General features: G+C 38.8%; 1 protein-coding gene across 4 annotated transcripts in view; it reads right to left on the reverse strand.

The window, feature by feature from the left end:
- The window catches only part of CEP128 (centrosomal protein 128), a 210,333-nt gene that overhangs the window by 14,260 nt on the left and 171,904 nt on the right, over positions 1-24,169 (reverse strand). For 3 of the 4 annotated variants that reach the window (XM_044436403.1, XM_044436402.1, XM_044436401.1), the window contains 3 exons: positions 5,361-5,438; positions 3,230-3,343; positions 512-614 (listed from right to left, as the gene is read on the reverse strand). In XM_044436403.1, the coding sequence (XP_044292338.1) occupies positions 512-614; positions 3,230-3,343; positions 5,361-5,438 (295 nt within the window). Of the gene's footprint in view, positions 1-511; positions 615-3,229; positions 3,344-5,360; positions 5,439-8,099; positions 8,148-24,169 lie in introns of all 4 variants that reach the window. The other variant, XM_044436400.1, reaches the window with a different exon arrangement.

The following is a 24,169-nucleotide window of genomic DNA, read 5'->3' on the forward strand; positions in this document are numbered from 1 at the left end:
CTTAAAAAAATACTTTCTTCTCTATAGCATTGGGATGACATAAATTCCTTCAAGTTTTTTCTTCTTGACCGAAGAAGGGCATTGGTCAAGAAGGGTCTTGGACATTGGAGCCATTGGCTCAAATTCTTCTGCGAATATATATTCACTACTTTGCTTAAATGAAAATAAACCAGTGGTACTCATGTGCAATGTAGAAAAACCTGCTGGGGACCCTCAAGAAGTCACCCAAAAGGAGATGTTATTTTGTACTGAGACCTACAGGACACACTAAAAGGGGAAGCTAGTTCATTTAAGCTGGCCCCTGGCCAAGTGTCCACACAATTTCTATGATGGAAAGTACCACACCAAAATATTTCCTGACTTGCATTATTTTCTAGTGGCAAATACTGACCAACAAAATGAAAAAATAGAGAAAGCTCTAAGGATCCCAATAATGAAAATGGAAAAATGATCACTATGCCCTCCCATTAAAAGGTTTTATAAGGATTCTTCATGGAAGATCAATACTTACATCCTGAATTGGAAAGCAAGGAACTGGACATAAAGCTGGTGTTGCTTCTCCAGTTGGAAGATGCACTCTGTATAGCAGAAATATCAGCACCGGTTTTCTTATCCTGTGAGAGCGAATGAAATTCATCCTATGAAAGAAGCTGATTTTGATGTATTTTCTTTATCTTTTTGAGATTAAAAACAGCCTGAAGCCAGGGTTATATAATGTGGCAGGATTCTTTCAAACTGATAAAATCTAGTTTCAGTGTTCAGAATGTAAATCTACTAGTTAGCATTAAATCTGATTTCCTTCTAGATTCTGCATCCTTGTCAACACTTAAAATTCTCGGAAAGGTCACTTTCTGTACTTGCTGAGAAATCTGCACATTCTTGCTACAATATGTGGAATAAATGTGTGTCTCTCTCATTGTCACACACAGTCCTCAAACAGGGAAGGTGGCATTTGGTGAATGATGATTAGCCAGTTTGTTGCAGCATGAAATAAGCATTTGCAAACAAATAATTAGATCTGCTGAATATATTTATTCTAAACTAACAAACCCCAAAGCACTAAAAGTTAAAGACTTGCTTGGCACTCTATTAATGGAGTCCCTGTAGTAACAGTTCAAGTTATTCACTTTTGTGATAAAGAGATCCCAACGAAATGTCCTAAAAAGTCAGAACAGTAATCTAGGAGGCAAAATGTCACAAAATAAGGACTCCATGTCTACTAGGGACTTCTGTTACTTTTTCTTATTAGCTCAAAATGGTCTAAACAAAAATGGAATATTGTATGGGATTCTCAATAGAAAGCGCAGGTAATATACGATAGGGCAACTTGGGGATAGTTCCCACTTCAGGGCATCACTACCTGACTGTACAACACTGTAGTGATTAAAGTCCTGTATCCATGTAACCCAAGAACAGACCTGTGCACTCCTGAGATGCTCATGTGGAGATCTGGTCCTGGTGCTCAATGTTGACCCCAACATCGATTGATTCTAATGTGGCAAGTATTTGAAGATGGGATACTTGCAAAATAGAAGCACTCCTGCTTATATAATTAAATTGGTCCTGCTGATCCATCTCCTTTGAACTTGGCCCTGGTTGCATCAAGGCTCATTGCTGCCTCCACCACTTGCACGGGAGATGATAAGAACACATATTCTCTACACAGTCTAGATCCTGGGCCACACTGGATTGGACGCCTTGCAGCCTGAACTGACAGTGCCATCAACACCCACAATCGCCAGCTCAGTGCGCCTGGTAGTGGTTTCTTGTGCTCTGATGAACTGTCTTCAGTCTGCGGTCTATAGTTGCCAGCTCTTGGGTGCAAAAGATTGTGGGCATTGAGAATGCTCAGAATCTCCTGGGCTGTGGTAACACCTGAGCCCACAGGAACTGAGAATGCTGTCAGCACCTGCCTTTATGGTCAAAAAGTGTATGCTTGGCTCAAGCTTGCATTTTTCAAGACTGTATATAGGAAGTTGCCTGGGTTGCATAGTGCCAATAAAGATGTATGCATTTGGTTTATTCCATTCCATTTTTGTTTTGAGGATGCGGGGCATCATTTCAGTCAGTCATCCACTCATTGATAGAAACGTAACATTTTGCTTGGTTTTCTTAGCTCAGTGTACACTCAATGTGTGCAAAAAAAAAAAAAAAGAGTACTGTGTTGCACAAACTGAACTGAGATCAGACATGTATTAAATGATGTGTTTCTTTTAAATGGAGCATACATTGCCATATTTTCTAGCAACTTTCATATTTTCACACAAGTAAACTTGCATACAATTCCAGAAAATTAAAAAAATAGTTCACAAGCCCATGGCATCTACATGGCTGAGAAGATGCTGGCCCACTGCAGAATCTGTGGGTTGGATCTGAAGGCATCTGAAACTCTTTCAGACTTCTCTAACATCCCCACCTGCTGGCAACTTCTTACAGGAATTGATGTGGTGCCTGCAGTTGGAGAGACTTGCCAACACTCAAGATCTCAGGCTGGAAATGGCATCTATCTCTGCACAGCCCAGGACATTGTGCAAGAGATGTCAAGGATAGACATCCCTTGGATGGAGGAATTGGAGGAATTGGTCTATGGGACTCCAAACAAGGCAAACAAAGAGCCCTGTGTTTCAACTATTTGACTTGAACAATTGGCAGCCCAAATTATTCTTTTAGGCTGAGCTAACCCATCTCTAATGATAGTTGGGAAGGCTGGAGTGCCTTCTCTACCAGCAAGAGCTATTTTAAAACATAACTGAGTTTTATAAAATTATGAGCAAATCATGGATCCAAAGAAAACAATATTTTCTCTCAAAATGAAATAAATTGTCAGGAGGTTAATGCCATTCACATATGCTCCATGAAGTCATACCTCCATATTTTAGGAGTGGACACATTCACAGAGGATGCAGCTATCAATACCCATTAGCTATTAAACCTATATTTGGATTCTCCATGGTCAGGAAGTAAGAAAACTCTGCGTACCAGATCTTCAGCCCAAACAAACAGGAGATGGTTATTTTCACCCAGAAGCTTGCTAGGTCATTACTTGGAGACAGAGGTCTGGTCTTTGGAAGCCTTTGGGCTGACCTCGCAAGGCAATGTGATGTCCTGATATATTTTCAATGAATAGAATTGGCATTTTGCTATGTGATTATAAGCTATCCAGAACTCTAGTCAACAGAGCTCATTTCACATACAGAGGAACACTGAAATGGTGAGGAGGGAAACCTACTCTGAAATCTTCAAGTCTGCGCTTTGAATCTTCCAGGTGCTGTTGTAAAGAGCCCAAAATTTCCTTGTATTTACTGGATCTCTCTTCCATAACTTCTGTCCGCTTATAAGAATCCTGAAATTGCAAAGAAAGTTTTCAGTATGGGAGAAATAGTAACACTGGTCATGTAAAAGAACAAGACAATCCTCTTGGGATAAATAGTGAGATGCTTTATGTGTGCAGTTGCCACAAACAGAGCAGCTGAATGATAATGGTTTCTGCTAAGATGTGTGCGTGCAAAGATTTGTGGCTGCAGCACAAATTGTGGGATGTTGTGCTCACATACATCACTTCTCTAAGATGTACAGCCACCAGGTACAACATTGGTATTATTTAAAAGGAAAATTGGTTCTTATCTTGCTGGTGCTGGGATGGAGCAGTCTTTAATCCCAGGGTTGAGTTTCTCAGGTGATACCCTGAGAAATGGGTTGGGGAGGGACAAAAGAGTCCCACTTCTGCTGGGGCTACATTGTTAGCGCAGAGACAGATTGCATGGACAAAAGTATAAGAGTATACAGGCTGAGTAAACGGCTTTCTGCAAAAGCAGACATCTTTCATCTTCTGGATCGTTTGAAACCTCTTCATTCATTTGCCTCAATGTTATTCCACTCCCAGAAACTGAAGACTGTTCTATCCCAGAATAACCACAGAATGTTAACTAAAGAGTGGTCAGGCGTTTCATACTGTACCACCCAGCAAACAACCCATGGTGATTTGGCTGTTTGCTGAACACCTCAAGGTGCACACAACAGACTATTAGGCATACCATGGGATGTTCTCCTTCTCCTTCCCTTTGGTCTTTAACACAGCTATGGCACATAGCCTGCTGTTGTTTGTGATGGAATTCCTGTTCCACTTGCAATCTGTTTTCATTTTCAACCCACAAGAAAATCACTAGCTGGGTTCACATGACACGGCAACACATTGTGGGTTGAACAACCCCCAGAACAAGCCATGGTTTCACAGGGTGAGTTTTTCATGAAAAAATAAATCACATTGCAGAACCCACACTGTGTTGGCATTATATGGTGGCTTGTTCTATCTTAAGAATCAAGTCAATGTCATTCTGTTGGGCTGGTGTCACAGTGAGGACTTAATAGGATTCTCCATTTGCTCCTCATTAATTCCTTCTCTTGTCAACGTTCAAACATGATAATAAAGCATGAGGCATCTTCTGCTTTTGCTTTTTAGTTCAATGAACTCACCCTGAGTATCTTTAGACATTCAAAAGAGCAATTAAATAACCTTTTCAAAATGATATTAAAAAATAAGTCCCCACTTAGTGAATTAATTTGTTTTAGTGTGACTTTGAATAGCTTACATACTTCAATTGTGTATAGTCTTGTGACCCATATCATATATGAAATACCTTACTAATTAACCAAAAGCAAACAATAGAATAACTCATTCAGAACTTTTGCATGTTAAATATCTGGCATAAATTTTATCCTGACATAGAATGACTTATTTACCTTGCATAATGAACAAGCTCAATAATCAAACAGCTGTCCTATTCATTTTGCAGTCTTTGCAGGTTTATCAAGTGAGTAATACCAGTTGTGAAGCTACAAGCACCCAGGGCGCCATCATCAGGAAGGCGATGCTTGTAGGATAAAGAGCATGATGTCTCGGCAAACCAAACACAGTCTAACACTTTTCAAATATTAACACAACTAAGAGCTGCCGCCACAGGGATAAAAGTTCAACTTATTAAAATATTGTTTTCAGATCAAAAATGCATGCAAAATGGAATTATATATTTAACTAAATTATATTAAACATTAAAATTACCATATAGTTACTTGGAAGCTCTATATAATGGGCTCAGTTTTAAGTCAGGATGAAAAAACTGTGCTTGGGAGCGATCTCTTCAATTAGGATAAAGGGGCAAGAATGCAATGGAAATTTGTTGTAGGCTGAGTCCATTCAGGGTTGCTAACACATGTAATATATAGTTGACATTCAAATAAGGATTAAGGTGAACTAGAGTTTAGATTTTGTCTCAACATAATAGGTTTCCCAAGATACATGAATATGCTAAATATTTTCTAATGAAAGACATGACAATTGTCTAGAGAAAAACATTTCTCACTCCAAAGTCTCTGAAATCTTCTAAAAGATTCAGTTTCTCAGGAACAGACTCCAGATGTTCCAAGGCCACTCGAGTACTCTGAAGAACACAAGAAAAGATTACAACATCTTTGGCCTCAGTTATTCTCTGCTTCTAGAATAATTCAGAAACACTGCATTTGTAAAGAGCTATACAGGTATGCATGTGAATACCTGAATTGAGCACCTTCCATTACTCAGTGATTTTTTGTGCTCAACAGATCTGAAGCAAGCATTTAATTAGGATTTGGCTGAGATTTGGCACAGTTGTGGAAAAATCTCCAGTGTTGCAAGATCTCCTGTACTGGCATTTTTGGGAAGTCAGTGTGAAAGCATTCAATTGTTAAAATGTTCCCTGATTACAATCACACATGGAAACACAGATTTCACTGTAAATGGACTTTGTCGCTTTTTGTAACATGCGTTTGCAGCCAAAACTTATTGCTCATCTTGCCAAATATTAGCATTCTGCCAATGTTCTCTGCTACCCTTGTGATCCCCAGGCTGATGTTTCTTCTCAGGACCATTTACTTCCTTCCTTCTCCCTTTACTATGGTCATTCTTCTGGAGCAGGGGTGGGCAATTAATTTTCCTATGGGGCCACATGAGAAACTTTGACAGTTGTTAAGAGCCGGACCAATACACTTACAGCTCTGCTCAATATATATCTCTATAAAAACAGTAAATGAAACATTACAATGATACAATGAAAATATGGAGCACAGAACAACACTATTTAATGAATGTTCACAAAAACATTAACATTACATGAAAAGCAATAAATTCAATTCAGTTTAGCAGAACCTTCAAAATAAAAGCAGTGCAGTTGTATTGCTTGCATCTATATTATGACGATATATATTTGCATTGACTTTTAATTTGCCAGTGACCTCATGCGGGCCAGTCAGGGTCAGCCATAGGGCCGGATGTGGCCCGTGGGCTGTACAATGCCCAGGTCTATTCAGGAGTGTCCCTGCTTTTTAAATGTAACTGCAAATCATAGCTCCCAGTTACCACAATATGTTGTTTGCAAATGTCCTTGATGTCAGATGTGGGGCCATGACATCACTGATATAGGTTAGTAAAACCAGATTATTGCATGGCAGTGTGAACAAGGAGGTAGAGGACAGAGAAGGAAATGACACAGACAAGTACAACATCAAAACAATGTAAATGTGTCAGAAACTAGCTTGGAATAAGAAGGGATGCTGGGAACCCATAGAAACATAGAAAACAGCAAGTCCTAAGGGGACTCCCGGGCCTTCTAGTCTGACCCCTGGCTCTAGCCGGCTCTACTTGTGACAAAGGAATACAAAATGAAATAAATGGTTCCAGCTCAATCCCAAATACAGTTGGTACAATCCTCCATGTTTACTCTGAAATAAGGCCCATGGAGCTTAATGGGGTTTATTTCCAAGAAAATGAGCACAGAACTGCAGACAATAGAATTATCTTGTGAAATGACTCCTTCAGATGCAATTTTGAACAAGAATCATAATTGTCCTTTTTACAACATACATAAAACAAAATAACATAAAATGTAATAAAATTATATCCCCTAGTCGTGCATCATATCTACTTTACAACTTTATGAAGCTGCTTTAAATCAGGGTAGATAAAAATCAATGATATTTTAAAAATTAAAATCAGATTCTTTAAAAAATTAACTTGGATTGTTTTTGTTTACATCTTTTTATTTTTTAAAGATAAAATTACTATATTTCTCTCTCAAAAACTTCATACAGTTATAATTATTTCTTATCATAACCATGCTAAATCTACTTTTACAATCTCATAAAACTGAAAATGCCTATTAATTGAACATGGACATTAATTTCACATCTCATGAAAACTGTTCTATCCAGATCTTCTTGCAAAATGTGGGATTCAGTTTCTCTGACTAAAGTCACTTGTGCAAAGACACAGGTTAAATAGGGCCACTGTTGTTCTGTGTTCATGAAAAGAGTACTCAAACTGTTCTGATTGCTGATCAAAGGAAATATCTTATTTTAAAGGCATTCCTTTGCTCTTTAGGTAAAATAGCAAAGCATTTAAAATATATATGGTGAGCAAAGAGATGCAAAAAAATGAAACTGTGCAAAATGCTATTATTTCTAGTTGTAAATTGACCTAGCTTGGTTTTCTGAACAAATTTGCGTCCCTGTTCAAATTTCCTGCACAAATTTGCATCTCTGTTCAGGAAATACATGAAAAAGTTTAAATGAGAAATTTGAATTAAATGAGTGATATAAATAGCCTTTTTTCTTGCTGATTTAAGTCATGATTTAAATCACACATTTAAATATCCCTGATTTAAAGCTAGCCACACTTCTTTAGAGAATTCTACATTTTCCCACTCCATTCCGAAAGTGATCAGGTTGGAAATTAGGAGGTACTTTTTCTATATTAACACCAGCAACTGGACTGTGCAATGATGTTTTACAATTCATCACTCTGCCTTACTAGTTTTCATAAGTATTACAAAATAGTTTTAAATTTATTAGACCAGAAGTACTTCTCTAATCAGAACACTACTTTAAAAACTTAGGACATTCAGCTTCCCACCAAGATGATATAACCTCAACACACTGTGCTAATGCTAGGAAGGCACTCCATATTTAGTGATTATGAAGTATTGTTTTTATTTCTAATACTATGGGTTAGAGCACAATGACATGAAAAGATTAATCCAGAGAATTCAACTGATCTGCTGCATCATTACCTCCCAATAGATGCCTTTCCTCCTGTGTGGCTTTATACTATACCTAACCTGAAAACAGAAAGGTAGTTGAACCTTGACTTTATTTATTTATTATTTATTTATTTAAAGTTTTTATATGCCGTCCCCTTGCTACATAGCCTTGGGACGGCTCACAGAGATAAATAAATAAATCAATTACAATTACATTTAAAGCCTGGAAACACACTGGCTGCACAATTAAAATATATAAATATTAAACATTATTAAAATTGAGATCAGCAACAGATGCCCTTCTCCGGGAACCCTCTGTGAATATTAGGAGGGTGAGTACCCGGAGGAGGGCTTTCTCTGCGGTGGCGTCCCATCTATGGAATGCGCTCCCCAGAGAGGTCCGCCTGGCACTGTCGTTATTTGTTCTTCGGCGTCAGGCTAAGACCTTTGTATTCAAAACTTATTTTAATTGTTAAATTATTTGTATTTATAGGATTTTAAATTTTTAGCCAAGATGCACCGGGGGTTTTTAAATTGTTATATTGTTATTATTTATGTATGTATTTATGTATTTTGTTTCTGTTGTGAGCCACCCCGAGGCTTCGTTGCGATGGAGGCGGCATAAAAATGTTTTAAATAAATAATAAATAAATAAAATAGTTTGAATAAAAAGGTCTTGGCCTGGTGCTGAAAAACAAATAACGACAGCGCCAGGCAGACCTCTCTGGGGAGCACATTCCACAGAGTTTAACTTCTGTGGACTGATTATTTGTGAGTTTGACATCAATAATTAAATGGAATTTTTTTGGGAGTTTTGTGGCCTGTGGAAAATCACAGACAATGCACATAAACTCGAAAATGTAAAGAAAAGTAAAAAAAAAGTTTAGTAAGTCAGAAATGCATAAAATATATGCATTATTAAAATATTTTTATCATTTACTACCAGAAATATACACTCAAATTTATTATAAAAAGTTAAATTTTGTAAAAAGTTTCAGTACTGCTAAAGAACTATGGATGACACACTCTGTTTGGGGATGCCACACTCTTTGTCTTGTCCTAACTAGCCTCACTCATGAGTTTTGCCTCTCAATGTGTGGTTTGCCTCACATTTCTTGGAACTTTTGGCATCTTCAAAATGCAATAAAATACTGACTGTAATCATGGCTCTGACCCTAAGCCTATCCTCACATAGGCATAAAGTTAGTGGTATTTTTAAAATTAAAAATGTTTTCCACTTAAGTGGTAGGTGTCTGTATCAACAACATAGGCTAACACACACACGGGGAGGGGGTGGAGGAGGGAGAAGCTATCTGGTACACAGATGATCAACTGTACTGAGAGTTAAGGTTGCAGCAGGCTACAGATATTTGCAGTTTTTCCACTTTCACGGGGGTACTGCATCCCTAACCCATGAGAATGTGGAGGTTTGACAGTATGTATCATGATTTAATATTCATTTCTCATTAACATAGCCTTTCCTTTCTGGAAGTTTTCAAAATGAGTTTTCTTGGCTCCTAAATATAGGGAGCTATCTGGCTATATCGTTATGTTTTTTGATCCCAGAAGGTCACTGTATCTTTTGAAATGCTGCACTTCTCATTTCAATGATGACATTGTCATTATGGAAGACTCTTATTGTCACACTATAATTTTTGTATTTAACTCTAATTCTGAAGGGGTTATTTGAAGATATTATAATACAATCTCCATTCATCATTTACAGGTTTCCTTCCAGTATTTTGGTGTCAGCTGGCATCAAGTATCTCGTACAATCTTTTCACATGCAAAATAAAACTGTCAAATTTGTCTTTAAAAATTGTATATCCAAAGACTTTGCCTTTGTTCTATTTCTTTCCTCACTGCTATAGAACAACAAGACCAATTCTGTTGTATCTTTCTGCTGCTCATTTGTTGCAGTTCACTTCTTCCTCCACATCATGCAGTGGTACCTTGGCTCAGAAACTCCTTGGTTCACGAACAGATCGGGTCACGAACAAAAATTTCTGAAAAATTTTGACTTGGGTCGTGAACACTGCTTTGGGTGGCAACCAAGATCGCAGCCATCTACCCCGCCCCCCCCCCAATGGGGAGATGGCCACAATCGCAGTTGCTTTCATGCAGGGAAGGGGTTCCTGGTCAGAGGTGCGTTGCTGCAGGAAAGACGGGAGCAGCAAAGCAGAGCCGTGGGGGAGATGGCCGAGAATCCGCCCGTCTTTCCTGCAGCAGCGCGCCTCTGATCAGGCACCCCTTCCCTGCACGAACGGAACTGCGATCGAGGCCATCTCCCCACACCCAGCGCACTGTTTGTACCCATCTCTCCCTCCCTCAGTGTGCCCGCAATCATGCCCATCTCCCCCACCACCACCCAGCACGCCAGGATGACAGGTGCCTACAGGGATGACAGGCGTGATCTTGGTTGTGCTGGGGGGGGGGGGGGGGGGGGGGGGGGGGGTTTGGGGTGGGGGGGGGGGGGGGGGTAGGGAGAAGGTCATGCTTGTGCTTGGGGTGGGGGGTGGGGTGATGGCCATGATCTTTGTTGTCACTTTAATTCACATGTTTCTGATTTAAAAAATGGTTACAGAACCTTATGGGGAAATTTAACTTGGCTCACAACCAATTTGGGTCATGACCAGAGTCCTGGAATGGATTAAGTTCGTGAACCAAGGTACCACTGTATAATCTTCCCTTGGTTTAAGTGTATGGAAGGAAAGGCCTTGTATCTCTGCCACTTGTAGCAGCTGCCTAAAACAAACTTGTTCTTCCCTTTATTTATTTCTGCTTTTCTTTGACTCCCTCCAATTTTTCAGCTGAGAAATCAATTTGTATTCGGCTCTTGCTGACTCCTTTTGATGTTGTTCTCCCTTTCACTCTGATATTCACACTGAAATGCCCAAGCACAGTTTGCTTTGGCTCTGTCTACAGACAAGACTTTTCAAAATGCAAACCTGGGCCATCATAAAATACTGGAACCATGTGGAAAAATATGGAGGGAAATTCTTCTAACATTTCCCTGGGACTACTTAAGGTGTGAGTGTGCTTCCCCACTCCCCACCTTTCTGAGTGAAGGCAGAAATAGGCAAGCCCAGGCCAGGCAGCTTGTGCCATTATCTTCTGGAGAAGCAACTGGGCCCTCTTCTATTTTCTTTTTCTTTTTTGAAACATCTTTTTATTTTAGTCTTTCAAAATTGAACACCAGTTTGGTACCTTAGGAAAAAAATTTACCTTGGTAAATTGCATTAAATAAATATAATTTTTCTCAGTTTGTTTATCTGTATTGATTTTGATGCCGTATTTTTAATACATTTGTTTTACACATCTGTCATTAAATAGTCTTTAGGAAGAGTGCTGTATGCCCCTATAGTGGGCTGAATGTTTTTGGAACCCCAAGAAAATGATGTGCAAGCTCCCATTTTGCTTACAATGAGATTTTTTTTAAATTGAAAACCTATAATATTAGCATGCTTTCAAATCAGCAATCAATCAGCAAGGCTCCTACCAGCTGGAATGGATAAACAGTGAGGCCCATTGGTCTGAATCAAAGATGTCCAAATAAAGAACGGCTCATCTAGTGCCCACTCTTTATACCTTTTAACTACTAACAGCAAAGAGTGTTTCATCTGTAACACCGTGAAGTTAACACTATTGACATTCAGGTTATAAGTTCATGGCTTTCTCACTATAGCAAGTTCAACCACAGCAAATCTATCTATTGATAAATACAATAGAAGCTCATAATATAAGCACTGATGGATGGCTGCATGGTAAAGAATCTCACCGACAGCCCCTGTGTCTGGAGTGCAGGCCTTGCTACTGTCGCTGTAAGTGCTGCATGGAGCAGCACCTGCTCCTTAGTTGGCACTGATCTTATTTATCTGTCCTTTCTCCATCTTCTCACAGGTGCATGCCCTGCATATTGCAGTAATTTAACCAGGGATCATCAAACTGGAGGGGACATCACAGCCTAAAACTGTGTTTAAAAAACTGTTCTAGTCCTAAAACTGTTCAGTGCAGGAAATCCAGAGCTAGAACATGCTCAAGAGTTAGGGTGGCCATGTATGAATTTTCGAAATAGAGGAAATGCACTGCCAAAGAAAGAAAGAAAGAAAGAAAGAAAGAAAGAAAGAAAGAAAGAAAGAAAGGTTAGTTCAAGATGACAGCAAAAGACCACTTCTGTGTATATGGATTGCACCAAACTGAAGACATGGTGCCTTATATTGTCCATTAAGTAATTCACCTAACATCAAGTTTATTTTCCCCTTTCAGACTGCATTAGCTCTATCTGATGAATTTACAATCAGATGGCTGCTAGCAAATGCAATAAATTTGTCAGCCCTGTTTGTGCTAGCTGCAATAAAGATAAGAACAGCCTATCTGAACGACTTAAGTCGGGATACTGTTTGTCCTGTTTTAATATTACATGAATGTGTATATATATTAGTATTTCCTTTATCATTTGTATCTTGTTTGTACAAATATGCTTTTAAGTGTTTATACTGTAATGGCCATTTGGCTACAAACAAAACAGCTACATGTTTCAAATACAAATCTTGGGTTCATATAACTGCTCAGCTTCAATAGGTGTTTCCAATAGCAAAGGTTATTCTGAAGCTGTAAAAGCAGCAAGCTAAACCTAGATGCTAACAAATACTGCAATTGCAAGTATTTCCATCCAGGTGTAGTAGAAAAATTATATTTAGCATGCAAAGCCAGCTCATTATCAACACTCCCTAATTGATCTAAGGTAAAAATCAACTTATCCATTGAAGTCCATCACAGCATTTTCTTATCAACTTTCAATTATGGATTTTCCCATACAGTCAACTTATCACAGGAAAATGGGTATATATGACCTTGTGTGGATGTGGCAACAGCCTTATCAATTTTAATACTCTGAGAATCTAATGGCATTTGGAGAGAGAATTCAGACAGGAACTTTCCAAAACTGAGCACACTGAAAAATCTAATTTAAGTGGAAAGGACTAAAATTCAGTACAAGTCAACATATAGGCTTGATAGTATAAAACAAGATCTAAAAAGTCAAGCTCACTCTCTTTAACTGGAAGTTGCTCCCTCTTTAAAGGGTTTCTAGTGTGAACAGGAACCATTTTATAAAATATCAAAGCATTGAGTTTTGAAAATATTTGCCAGGTATATATAAAGGAATGCTACCTATAATATAAACAATACAGTATTTATCTAAAGTGTATTTACCTTACTACACACATCCAAGTTTAAAGATGCCCATCTATCTGTATCTAGTGAGATCTCATCAATCAGCTTTCCCAATAAGTAATATTATCTAGGCACCATTGAAATTGTCAATAAGATAATACACAATCTTTAACAGGCATCAGTTAGGACTTTGCTCAATTAATGCAATAGCCAGACAAATCACCAGAGTATTGATCAACTGCATCAAAACTGTTACAGATGACTGAATTTTTGAGATAATAAATGTTAATCAGCATAAAAATAATTTGGTTTCTAATGTCATGCACAAAGACACAAGCATGAAGTAATTATCAATGGAGAAAGCAGACATCACTGTCAGGTACCTCTTCCAAGGAGGGAGGGAAGCTGAAAAGAGACCATTGGTCATAACTCTAGCACTGACTTGGGTCTGAATGTAAAATTCTAACCTATTTCAAAAATTCTATAGAAAAGCCAAAATTATTAAATGTAGTTAAAGCAATGGAATATATGTAGGTTCCCCTGCCAAAGAAATAATGGCAGCCTGGTCTGTTCTATCAATATTGAGCAAAGCAATCCTATGGCTCCTTACATAGAACTTGGGGGCCATAGGATTTTTCAAATTCCCAGGTATAAGGTTTGAGACAATGAGCTTATGATCCATGTTCAGATTCCCCTCCCCACTCCTTACAACTGGTGTGGAAAGAATGGTTCTGTCTGCTTCTTCAATATTGTAGCACTGACCTTGGATTAGGAGTAAAGGAGTTTTCTGGGGGTGTGAGCAGAGAGGAAAAGAGACCAGGACTGCCAAAACACAGCATGTCCTGGTGGTACTCCAGCCTCCTTCCCTTCCTTTCTAAAGTGGCTCAGCTAGATTGCTGAAATCAACCATCAGTCTGGCTTCCAGGACAGAAGCAGCAGGGAGGCAAAGACTACCTCTGTGCCCCTGTCACTCTGCACAGGATGCCCATAATCATCTGAATTTGGAGGCTTATGGGCATTCCCACCTCATTGGGTCCTAGAGCTACAGGGTCAACAACTAATCTAGGATTATCAGCTTCTTATTTATGTTTAATAAATCCCACCTGATTCACACAAACCAGGGTCATGATAACTTGTTGCGATTTATCATCCAAAGTTTGTTATTTATTCATTACGTTACTATTCTGCCTGCAGCCAAAGTTCTCTGGTTCTCACAACAGGTAGTCACCCATTTCAACCAGGCCTGACTCTGCTTAGCTTTCAAGATTAAGCAGGAACAGGCACTTCAGGCTATATGGAAGCAGTTAATATTTTAATATTGATGTTAATTAACAAAATAACTCAATAGTTAGTGTAGTAAGTGTAATTCTTGCCAGTTTTAGAAATTACATAGCTATGAAAAAGGAGCCTAATTCAAAAATATGATCATAAAGAGAATGTAACTTTGGAATGAACATCTTGTAAAATGTTTTATACCACTCAAGTGGAATCCTGTCCAGACCAGGTGATCTTCCATTATTCATATTTATGATTGCTTTCATAAATTTTCATAATACACAAAGGAAGCAAGAGAAACAAGGAAGATCGGCAGAGCATATCCTGCCCTGATGTTTTACTGTACAAATCAGAATAAAAGTATAAACATGTGAGTAGGAAACCTGCATATTGTATCTTCTTTAACACTTGAATAACATTTCAGTGTTTTTGCTGTTTAAGATGACGTAACAGAATCTTACCAGAATGTTCAGATTTTCCCAATAAGTCTGTCATAAAGTTGAGGCGAATTCCACCTACTGTGGGAGAACATTACTCAATTCATGTTTGATATTCTACAACTCCTGATAAAGTTGTGAGTTTGGACAAATGGCAAACCAGGGTATAAGAGGTTTCAACCTCTTATTTAGAGATAGTGCTGCATTTTTAAAAAATAACAATCTAATAGGAGGCATAAGCAATAATTCAGCCTCATATAAAAGTTTTACCAGCCTCCCACTTGGTGGCATAAGAATCAAGAGTAACCTCACTGATTTTAAAATACCTAAGTAACCCTGCAGAAATCTGATTTTTTTTTTAAATACCAGCATTAAGGAGACAAACATTAAAGTGCTACAGACAAAGCACTTGGCAAAGCTGCAAACTGCAGCTCCAAACAGACTGGGGTATAGTCTGAAAGACTACCAATCTTATAAACATTATATAATTCTAATCTTATAAACTGTACCAAAAACAATTCTTATTTATATATTATCTATGGAACATTAGACATTCTGTCCTATTTACCAAAAGAACTAGCAACACCTTGTAAAACAGAATTACTGGTAAACCTTAAAATGGTCATCAACCAATAGCTCCTATAACAGGCATCTTTACCTTGCCTTTCATAGGCTAAAAAAATGCTGAGGTGTCTATCAATGTCTCTCCCTCATTAAATTTCCCACTACTGTGCTTCTCCCACAAAGAAGCTGCACTCATTCATATTGCATGCTTCATTTATAGTGACCTTATGTTCGTCAAAGCCTTGATTTTCCACTCCATTAATTTATGATGAGTTGCATGGTTTGCTACTTCTTCCCAGAGTCATTTGTGGCCCTGGTCTTCATAAGGGCTTGAAAGGTTGAGGGATATCTGAAAGAGACAGCAGATTCTCAGCAGGCTTCCCTCTGCAGCTTTCAGCAATGGAAAAGTTAACTGTGTGAAACAGAATAACTGACCCAAATGCTCAGCAGTCATTTTAGAGGGACAATATGTTTCAGGGACATTCTGCCACATGAAAAGAACTCAAAAGCTCCCAATTTTAAACAATCTGCTTGCCTTTAAATTAAATGTCTCCTCTTCCTTCCTAAGACACATTAAAAGTTACATTACCAAACTTGGCAATTGACAGAAATCATTAACAAGTCAGCTTTCAACTGATACATCCTTATCCAAAAGAGGCCATTTTCCAACACTGCTTTCGAGGAGGCAATTCATGTTTGTGCTACAGTAAATTAGCAAATTTAGATTTGTTAACTGAGCTCTTCACACAGTTCACAATTTCCAAATTTTAAAATTATTTTAAGAGGCCGTATGATTTAGAATTTATTCAATGAGGAGCTGTTGTTACATGCCATCATCTCTGACTTATGGCAGCCCTATGAATGAATGCCTTCCCTTAACAGCCCTGCTCAGCTCTTGTAAACTCAAGGCTGGGACTTCCTTTATAGAAACTATCTCATAGCTGGTCTTCCCTTTCTTCTGCCTTCAAATTTCCATAGTTTAATTGTCTTCTCTAGTGAGTCCTGCTGTCTCATAATATGCCTGCTGTATGATACCTTCAGTTTCAAGGAAAGTTCTGGCTTGATTTGACCTACTTATTCATCTAACTGTTGGTCCAGGGTATATTATATGCACAGGAAATTTTAAAAGTCTTAAAATGAGAATGGTGATCTATTGGTATACAATCACAGCATTTGTGGCCTTGCATGTAGGTTTGCAATAAATATCTTTGTGCTTGGCTCAGTACAAACATTACTACTTCTATGCAGAACAGTAATCATTGAACAACTTTGTTTAAGGAGACAGCTGAAAAACACTATGGTAATTGCTGAAAGGGGTTGTAGGAATAGTTTTTCCATCTTATTATAATGTGAAAAAATGAGACTACATAAAATTACAAAAGAGTTTTGTTTGCTGTAAAAATGAAAGCAAAAATGCAAGTAAAAAGGAAGAAAAAGTTGTGCTTTTAGCTGACCCATGGAAGTGATGCAACAATAATTTCGTGACACATACAGAAACCTCTTTAATATGGATCAAGTGTGATATTTGTATCATTAATGATAGCACTCTTCTCTATTAGAAGAGATAGGCTTAGCCATGCAGAACAAAATGCTAAAAAGAATGGTGGGAACACCTGACACAGGGGGCAATTAGGTGCTGCTAATTATTTCCCAGAAACTACAGATGATGTGCCATAATGCATACAACTAATCCTGAAGAGAACAATCATGTCTGTCTGCTCATTATTTAACAGGGAACAAAGGGCACTGATACAGCACACTGATGAAGCTGATAAGTGGCAACAAACTCCAGTTGTATCAATAAAAGCAGCATTGGTGGTAATTTACTTAAAAGCACACTGTTCCATCAGGTAGTGAATGTTATTAATCTTTTCTTGTTTTCTTAACATAAAAGATTATTTACTTTCTAAGAGGTGTTCTATGTTCTCAGAAAGAATGATAAAACAAATTACTCATTTTCCATGACTTCATATAAACACTTTGATGTTTAAAGAGCATGTGAACAGTTAATCCTCCTTATATTGATGCATTTGCACTGATAGGCAGCCCTGGGCTGTCCCTGGGGACAGATCTAAATCAAAGTCAGACTCTACATAATATTCTTAGTCTTGGAACCACAGTGACAAACACAAAAATAAAACAAATTAGGTTTGCCTATGTTATTCATAAGGTTTGATTCTATAATTAATACATAGGAAATGCACCCACGACAGAAGCAAAAATGCTCCATCAGAAACAATGACCTCCCATCTCGAGTTAGGTAACACAAATGACCATCTGCATGCTGTAGGTACTGAAAAATTAGAGAAGGCTTAGGGACAGACTCCAAAATTCCCAAGAGTGTAATCTGTAAGAAAAGCGTTTCAACCCATAAATTAAAGCGACAGTAAATGCATTTGAATAATTACTTATAACTTGACTAATAATGTAATGTTAAAGTTGGCCCACAAATGATTTTTTTCAAGCTATTTCTTAAGTTATATATAAAACATATGAATAGGATGATATGAAGTATTTATACTAAGGTCTAACTGAAACCTCAAAAGGCTCTTACCAAAATCTGCTAAATATTATATTGGGCCAAAAAGAGAGAACAGATAGCAATTTTCCTCACAAACTTATAATTCCATTCCAATCCTAGTAATATGGCAGTGATCAAACATTTGCAATTTTATTTATTCCATTTCTATTTCACCTTTCTTCTAGGATGATAGCCAAAGCAACATACAGCACTTGGGGTGCTGCCCAAGAACAGATATTTTCCATCCCAATATTTATTTAAAACATTTATATGTCATCCTTCACTATCGCGTCTCAGGATGGCTTACAAGAATATAGTACCTGGATGTGATACCCTGTGCCATCTGAAACAATGGCTGCCAGAAATGAACATTATGAGAACCGGCAAACATATCAAGGTTGATTGCTAAAGTGATGGACAGATGAACAAAGGTTTAATTGATTAATTGATCGATTTTAAACCCACACCCTTTTTCACATCTTTGCCCGTTGTTTTGGTGGATGGTAACAGTGCAGTTTTCATTTGGCATTTTGGACACTATCTCTCAAAACAATACTCGATTGCTGATGTTTTCAATATGCCCTGTTCCTGTTTATGACAAATGGGGTTTTAATTTGTCTTTAGGGGGAAATTAACTTTGTTTTCACAGTAATTTATTTTGTTGCATGTTGTTTCCTTTTTGAAGTCACTGTATTTGCTGTCTTGATTATTTTCATTAAAAGACAAGCTAAAAGTCCCTCAAATAAAATCAGAAATATTGATCTAATTGAATAATTTGGTTAGATAGTAATAGTGTATATAGACAGACAGATAATTAAATTACAATTGCTAATTAGTTATGAACTGATGAACTTGGATTTTGTTCAATAGATAATCAACTGTATAAACATGGGGACACATTTATATTAGTCTCCAGAACTAAAGAAAATTATGAGTATATGGAATTAGATTGCAATTATTTAAAGAAAATGGAAGAAGGGTTCCTGGAGTAAGATGACAGAATGTTAAAATATACATATCTTTTAAAATAGAAACATACTCCCACAGGGTGGGACTCAGGACTGATTTTGATGAGTTACACCACAATGTACCTGAGTTATACTGAGTGTTGGGGATACATAACTGGACCTCTAAGAAAGCCCAATGGTTTTGAGTCGAGGAACTTGACCAGGAGGCCTTTAGAGCCCAGAGGAATGAAACCAACTGTAAATTCCACCTGCCTTTGGGCAGCAGCAGGGTCACTCCTGATTGGAGGTCAAGGGATGCCAGTGAGGCTTTGAGATGGAAAACCACCGGCATAATGGTAGCCATTGTGACTGACTGTAGCACAGCAATGGAGAAAGCAAAATAAAAGCATCACATTTCTTTAGCATGTATACTTGTTATGTTTAAAGGGAAAAATTAAAAAAAAAAACCCTCAATCCCTGGCAGGACTTATGGTGCTAAAGATTCCTCAGTTAAAAGTTAGACTAAGAGCATGGGATATATGAAGTACGTATGTGGCAGGAAAAATCTGCAATACAGTAAGAGGATCGAATACGTTGAATATTCAGATTCTCGGAGTAAATCAAGTTCATTGGTCAAGATCTGGCCCAGTACAAATAGAGAATGGGCACTCTGAGGCATGCCACAAGCAACCCTACATGGTTACTGAAGCGTGTGGCTTACCTGAATATGCCTGACATGTTCGTGGCAAAAACTCCCCCAACCCTTCCACCATCTCCTTCCCAGGTAGTAACCCAGGAAGCTCCTCTCTTGAACAACTGCAATTGCTTGGTTGGTTCATCATGGAAGTCAAGACATCTCTGTTGTACAAATAGGGCTCATGCGCTGAAGCACAGCAGAGAAGCCAAGGGAGCTGATCAGGCAGCCCACCTCCTGCTTCAGAGGGGACTACTGGAGCAGAAGGGAAAGGTGCCTGATCCACACTAAGGCAAAGGGGACGAGGTCAGGTGGGCAGCACTTTGCAAAAGAGCGGTGTCGCCCAGCTGCTTTCCATGCTACTCCTGCAGGCACACCTGAGAGGAGTCCCTTGTTGACAGAAGCAAGGGGGACAGGGAGAAACAGATGAGTGGTAGAGCCTGGTTGGGGGTGGGACTTCACTGCTCAGCGCATTCCCTGCTGGCTCCCATGCCCTCCTGAGGAAAGCCCCTCTTGTGCATGAGCTAGAGTGGCAATGATCAGCTGGTGCCGGTGCCCATTTGGAGGTTGCACAGTTCAGTGTAGTCCCTGCCACCCTTCACACGCACACACACAATGGATAAGAATCCCTCCACTTGGCTGATCCCCCTACTCATCCCCCTTTCTCACTCCTGCTTGCCAGAGAGGTGTCCCCAGCACAGTGCCTATCCAAGCACCTTTCTTGCAAGCAGCACTGAAAGGGAGATGTGCTTGCCCCTTTCTCACACCTACTCATGAGAGAGGTATCCCAACCCCACAAACCCCTGAATGCCTTTCCTGAATGCACCAACAATTAAGGGGAGATGGCGCTCACTCTTCCTTCTGCTTGCCAGATAGGTGACCTCAACCGGGCACCCTCCCGAGTGCCTATCTTGAAAGCAGCAGTGATGAAGGGGATGTGGTGCTCACCCCCTTTCTCACATCCTCCTGTCAGAGAGTCATGCCCAACACAAGGCTGGGGGATGTCTCTCTGGCAAGCAGAAATCAGAACGGGAGGCAGCAGAGGAATCAGCTGATCAAGAAAGCCCCATCTAGGTACCACTGCCCAGCTGATGCTCACTCCTTCCACCTATTTCCCTTCCACCCTTTCCCCTTTCACTCAAGTGCAACAGCGGTTTCCCTCAGGCATGGAGGGCTTGGGAGTCAGATGAACAGCAGAGTCCCTACCTGGGCACCCCCTCTCAGCTGATTCTTGCCCCCGTTGTTCACACTCATGAGGGGTTTCCCTTAGTGTGTGCAGGGAGGGGTGGGGGAACAGCTGAGTGGCACTGCTCCTTTCCCCAACTTCATACAGCTGATCACTTGCTGCTGCCCCAAAAGGGCAGCTGTCAGTGATGTTCTCTGGCTAGCCAGAAAGACTTGCCAACAGTAGCAACAGGCAGCTCTTGCCAAGTAGCTTTCTGGTTCTTGTCTTGGTACCACAAGGAATTGTGTTTTCTGGGTTTGCATAATACAACAGGCCATCTTGGTACCAAGAAATCATACAAGAGACCACTGTTTCTGTTCATAGTTTCTCAAAACCAAACTCAGCATTCTGAAATACCACAATGGGATTCAAACCACACAACAGACCAGCAACGGTAAAATATCACTCTGGCGTGCTGTGTTAGGTTGTCTGTAATGGCACACAGACAACACTGTCATGGGTGATGCTTAGTCAATTAAAGCAAATACCACAGACAGCGACACCATATATGCATATGTGCAAGGTAAATAATCTATAGAAAAATCATGAAAAAATGAAGAGGTTATAAATATATGAAATTTCACAATAGCAGATTTTAATGCTAAGATGGGGACATGAACTGGAGGAGATATTGAATAGACATATGGGATGAAGATATGAAATTAACATGAAGAACTATGACACTATTTTCTGTGAAGGAAGAACCTGTAGTTACTAACATCACATTACCATCACACTTAAATTACCATCAAGTAGATAGGATACACAGAAATCCACACAAGATTTAATTAACAACAATACTGAAAGCAATCAAATAGGTTATATTCAAGCTAATCAGAGGTACTGGCATAGTATTAAGTTGGCAAAAACTTTATCTAAGATCTGACACAAATTCAGTTCATAAGTCAATTCAAGAAAATACAAAAAAGTAAAAATAGAAAATATACAGAAATTTGACAATTAAGGGTCCAGTCCAGTGAGACTGCCTTTATGCCTCAAACTAAGAGGATACAGGTATCCTATGCATAGCAGGAGGTGTGCAGAGGCACAGGTCACCTCCACATTCCTCTCACTATCAAAACACTTAGATGGCTGATTTCAGCTATCTGAGCATGGTGCCTTGGAGTGCAAGGGAAAGCATCTGAGGAGCAACCAAGATACTGCATATACCAGGGGCACCGGTCTCCTCCCTGCCCCAGGAGCTCATCCTGAGGTCACTGTTGTTGCCTTGGAGCCACTGTCAGAGAAGCTCTTTTCATGCCAGCTGTGAGAGTGTAGACCAGGGCACTCCAAATTCAGAGTCACAGCTCTCACTCCAGTGTAATTTTCCAAGGTGGGATCTGGAGCTCCCAATCATCCTACACCTGCTAGACACAGGATTAGACTGTAAGTGATCCAATTTCATATGTGGGTGTTAAGAAAGATATTTACAAAGGTATTATTGAGACTGAACATTATAATGGTGCAGGTATGCAGGAGACACAAAATTTTGATCAATAAGTGGATTAGGAATCAGAGAAGCACTATTTGGTTTATATGTTCTTAGGGAGAATTACATGATATGAATGTTGATGTGTGTGCTTGCTTTATTGACTATGAAAAGGCTTTTGATAAAATAAAACAAGATATGTTAATGGAATTGTTGAAAAACAAAGGTCTTGCTGCAAGAAATAATTGGCAACTTTTACTAGCCAGAAAAGGCTGCACTGAAAGTTTTTAAATTTGTACTCCAGAAATAACTTTAAAGAAGCATTTGTTGATTTAAGTGCAGTAATGAATATGGTTTAAAATTATACTAAAGTAAAATACAAGTTATGATAATTAGTAGGAAGAATCTGAGAAGTAGCTGAAGATCTAAAATTACAGTGCCAAGTCAGTTGATAATATAAGTATGTTGAAATCAGCCTAGATGAGCAGTAGATCACAATAATGCAGTTTATTCTGAGATGGCCTGGAGTAGCAGTTTTTAAGATCAAAAATATAATATATAATAAAAATTTAAAACTAGCCTTGAGAATGTGCATTGCACTGCACTTTACATATCCAGAGTTCTACTACGTGCCATGAAATCATGAACTTTAATACATACTGCCATAAAAAGAAGCATTTGGAATGTGGATTAACTGTAGGGTGTTACAAATTACTTGGACTGATATGGTGGCCAACAAAGTATTACTAAGAGAATATATAAAAACAAGAAATAATAGGGCACACAATTGTAGAAAATCAGACTATTTTGGTCATAAAATGAGAAAAAAACAGCTTGTTCCAGCTGGTAATTCAAGATGAAATAAGTGGGGAAAGCCCCGTATGTATTTCTTAGCTAAAAAATCACAGAGATTTTTCAGGGGCAATGTAATATCATTGTTGAAAGAGGCCACACTAAAGACAATCTTATTCTGATGATGTCCAGTGCTCAGTAGGTGTATACTAATGTTAATGCATATTAGAACACAAAATTAATGCAGTAGTAAAATACACAGCAACCATAAGGGTTGTATCCAACTGTGTCACTCTGCTGAAGACGTTCCATCGGTGCAATTCAAAGTTGCATGACCCTCCACTGCATCCTCTGAACTTGCTCTGGATGGCTGGGAAAGCCTTGCCAGGAATCGGTGAAAGGAAAGGCCTTAGGTCAGAATGACATGAATTAACTTTGTGGCTTATCAGTGTCCTGAGACCTTCTCTCTTGCATACTGTCACACATGTGTGCTTCTGGAGTGATAGTCAAATAAAGGCATTGCTTTTCTTTTAACTGTCAGAATACATGTTTGTTTAAACAGGGTTTGGGAGCCTACAAAACAGATTTTCATGTGGCAAAGATGGCTACAGGGCAGAAGTAACAGGAAGAGAGTCTTGATGTGCTAGTGGACTTCCTCTACCATACCAATGGCTTTAAGCCCATAAGCCAAGACTGTAAAATAAGCAAGAAAGTTCTCAAATGTAGAAAAAAGGGAATACAGGAGCTAAAGCAAACAGATCGACAACATTTCCTAAGTAGTTCCACAAATATTCTAAATTAAAGGAACAGTAAATTGATAAACTGAAAAATCAGGCTGAGGTAATTTATCATGGGTTAATAAAATGTAATATCAAACTAGTAGCCTTTCAGAAGGAGAAAAGCATGACAGTCCTATTCTTAAAACATATTTAGTTTTAAGTAAATCTTGAACATAAATGTGATATAAATTCTATATTTGCTCAAAATACAAAAGCACCATGATACAACAATTGTTTCAGTATTTCATCGAACAGAGCTAAC

Source organism: Varanus komodoensis, unplaced genomic scaffold, assembly GCF_004798865.1.
Source record: "Varanus komodoensis strain SLA01 unplaced genomic scaffold, ASM479886v1 scaffold3, whole genome shotgun sequence".
In the NCBI taxonomy this organism is placed as follows: Eukaryota; Metazoa; Chordata; class Lepidosauria; order Squamata; family Varanidae; genus Varanus; species Varanus komodoensis.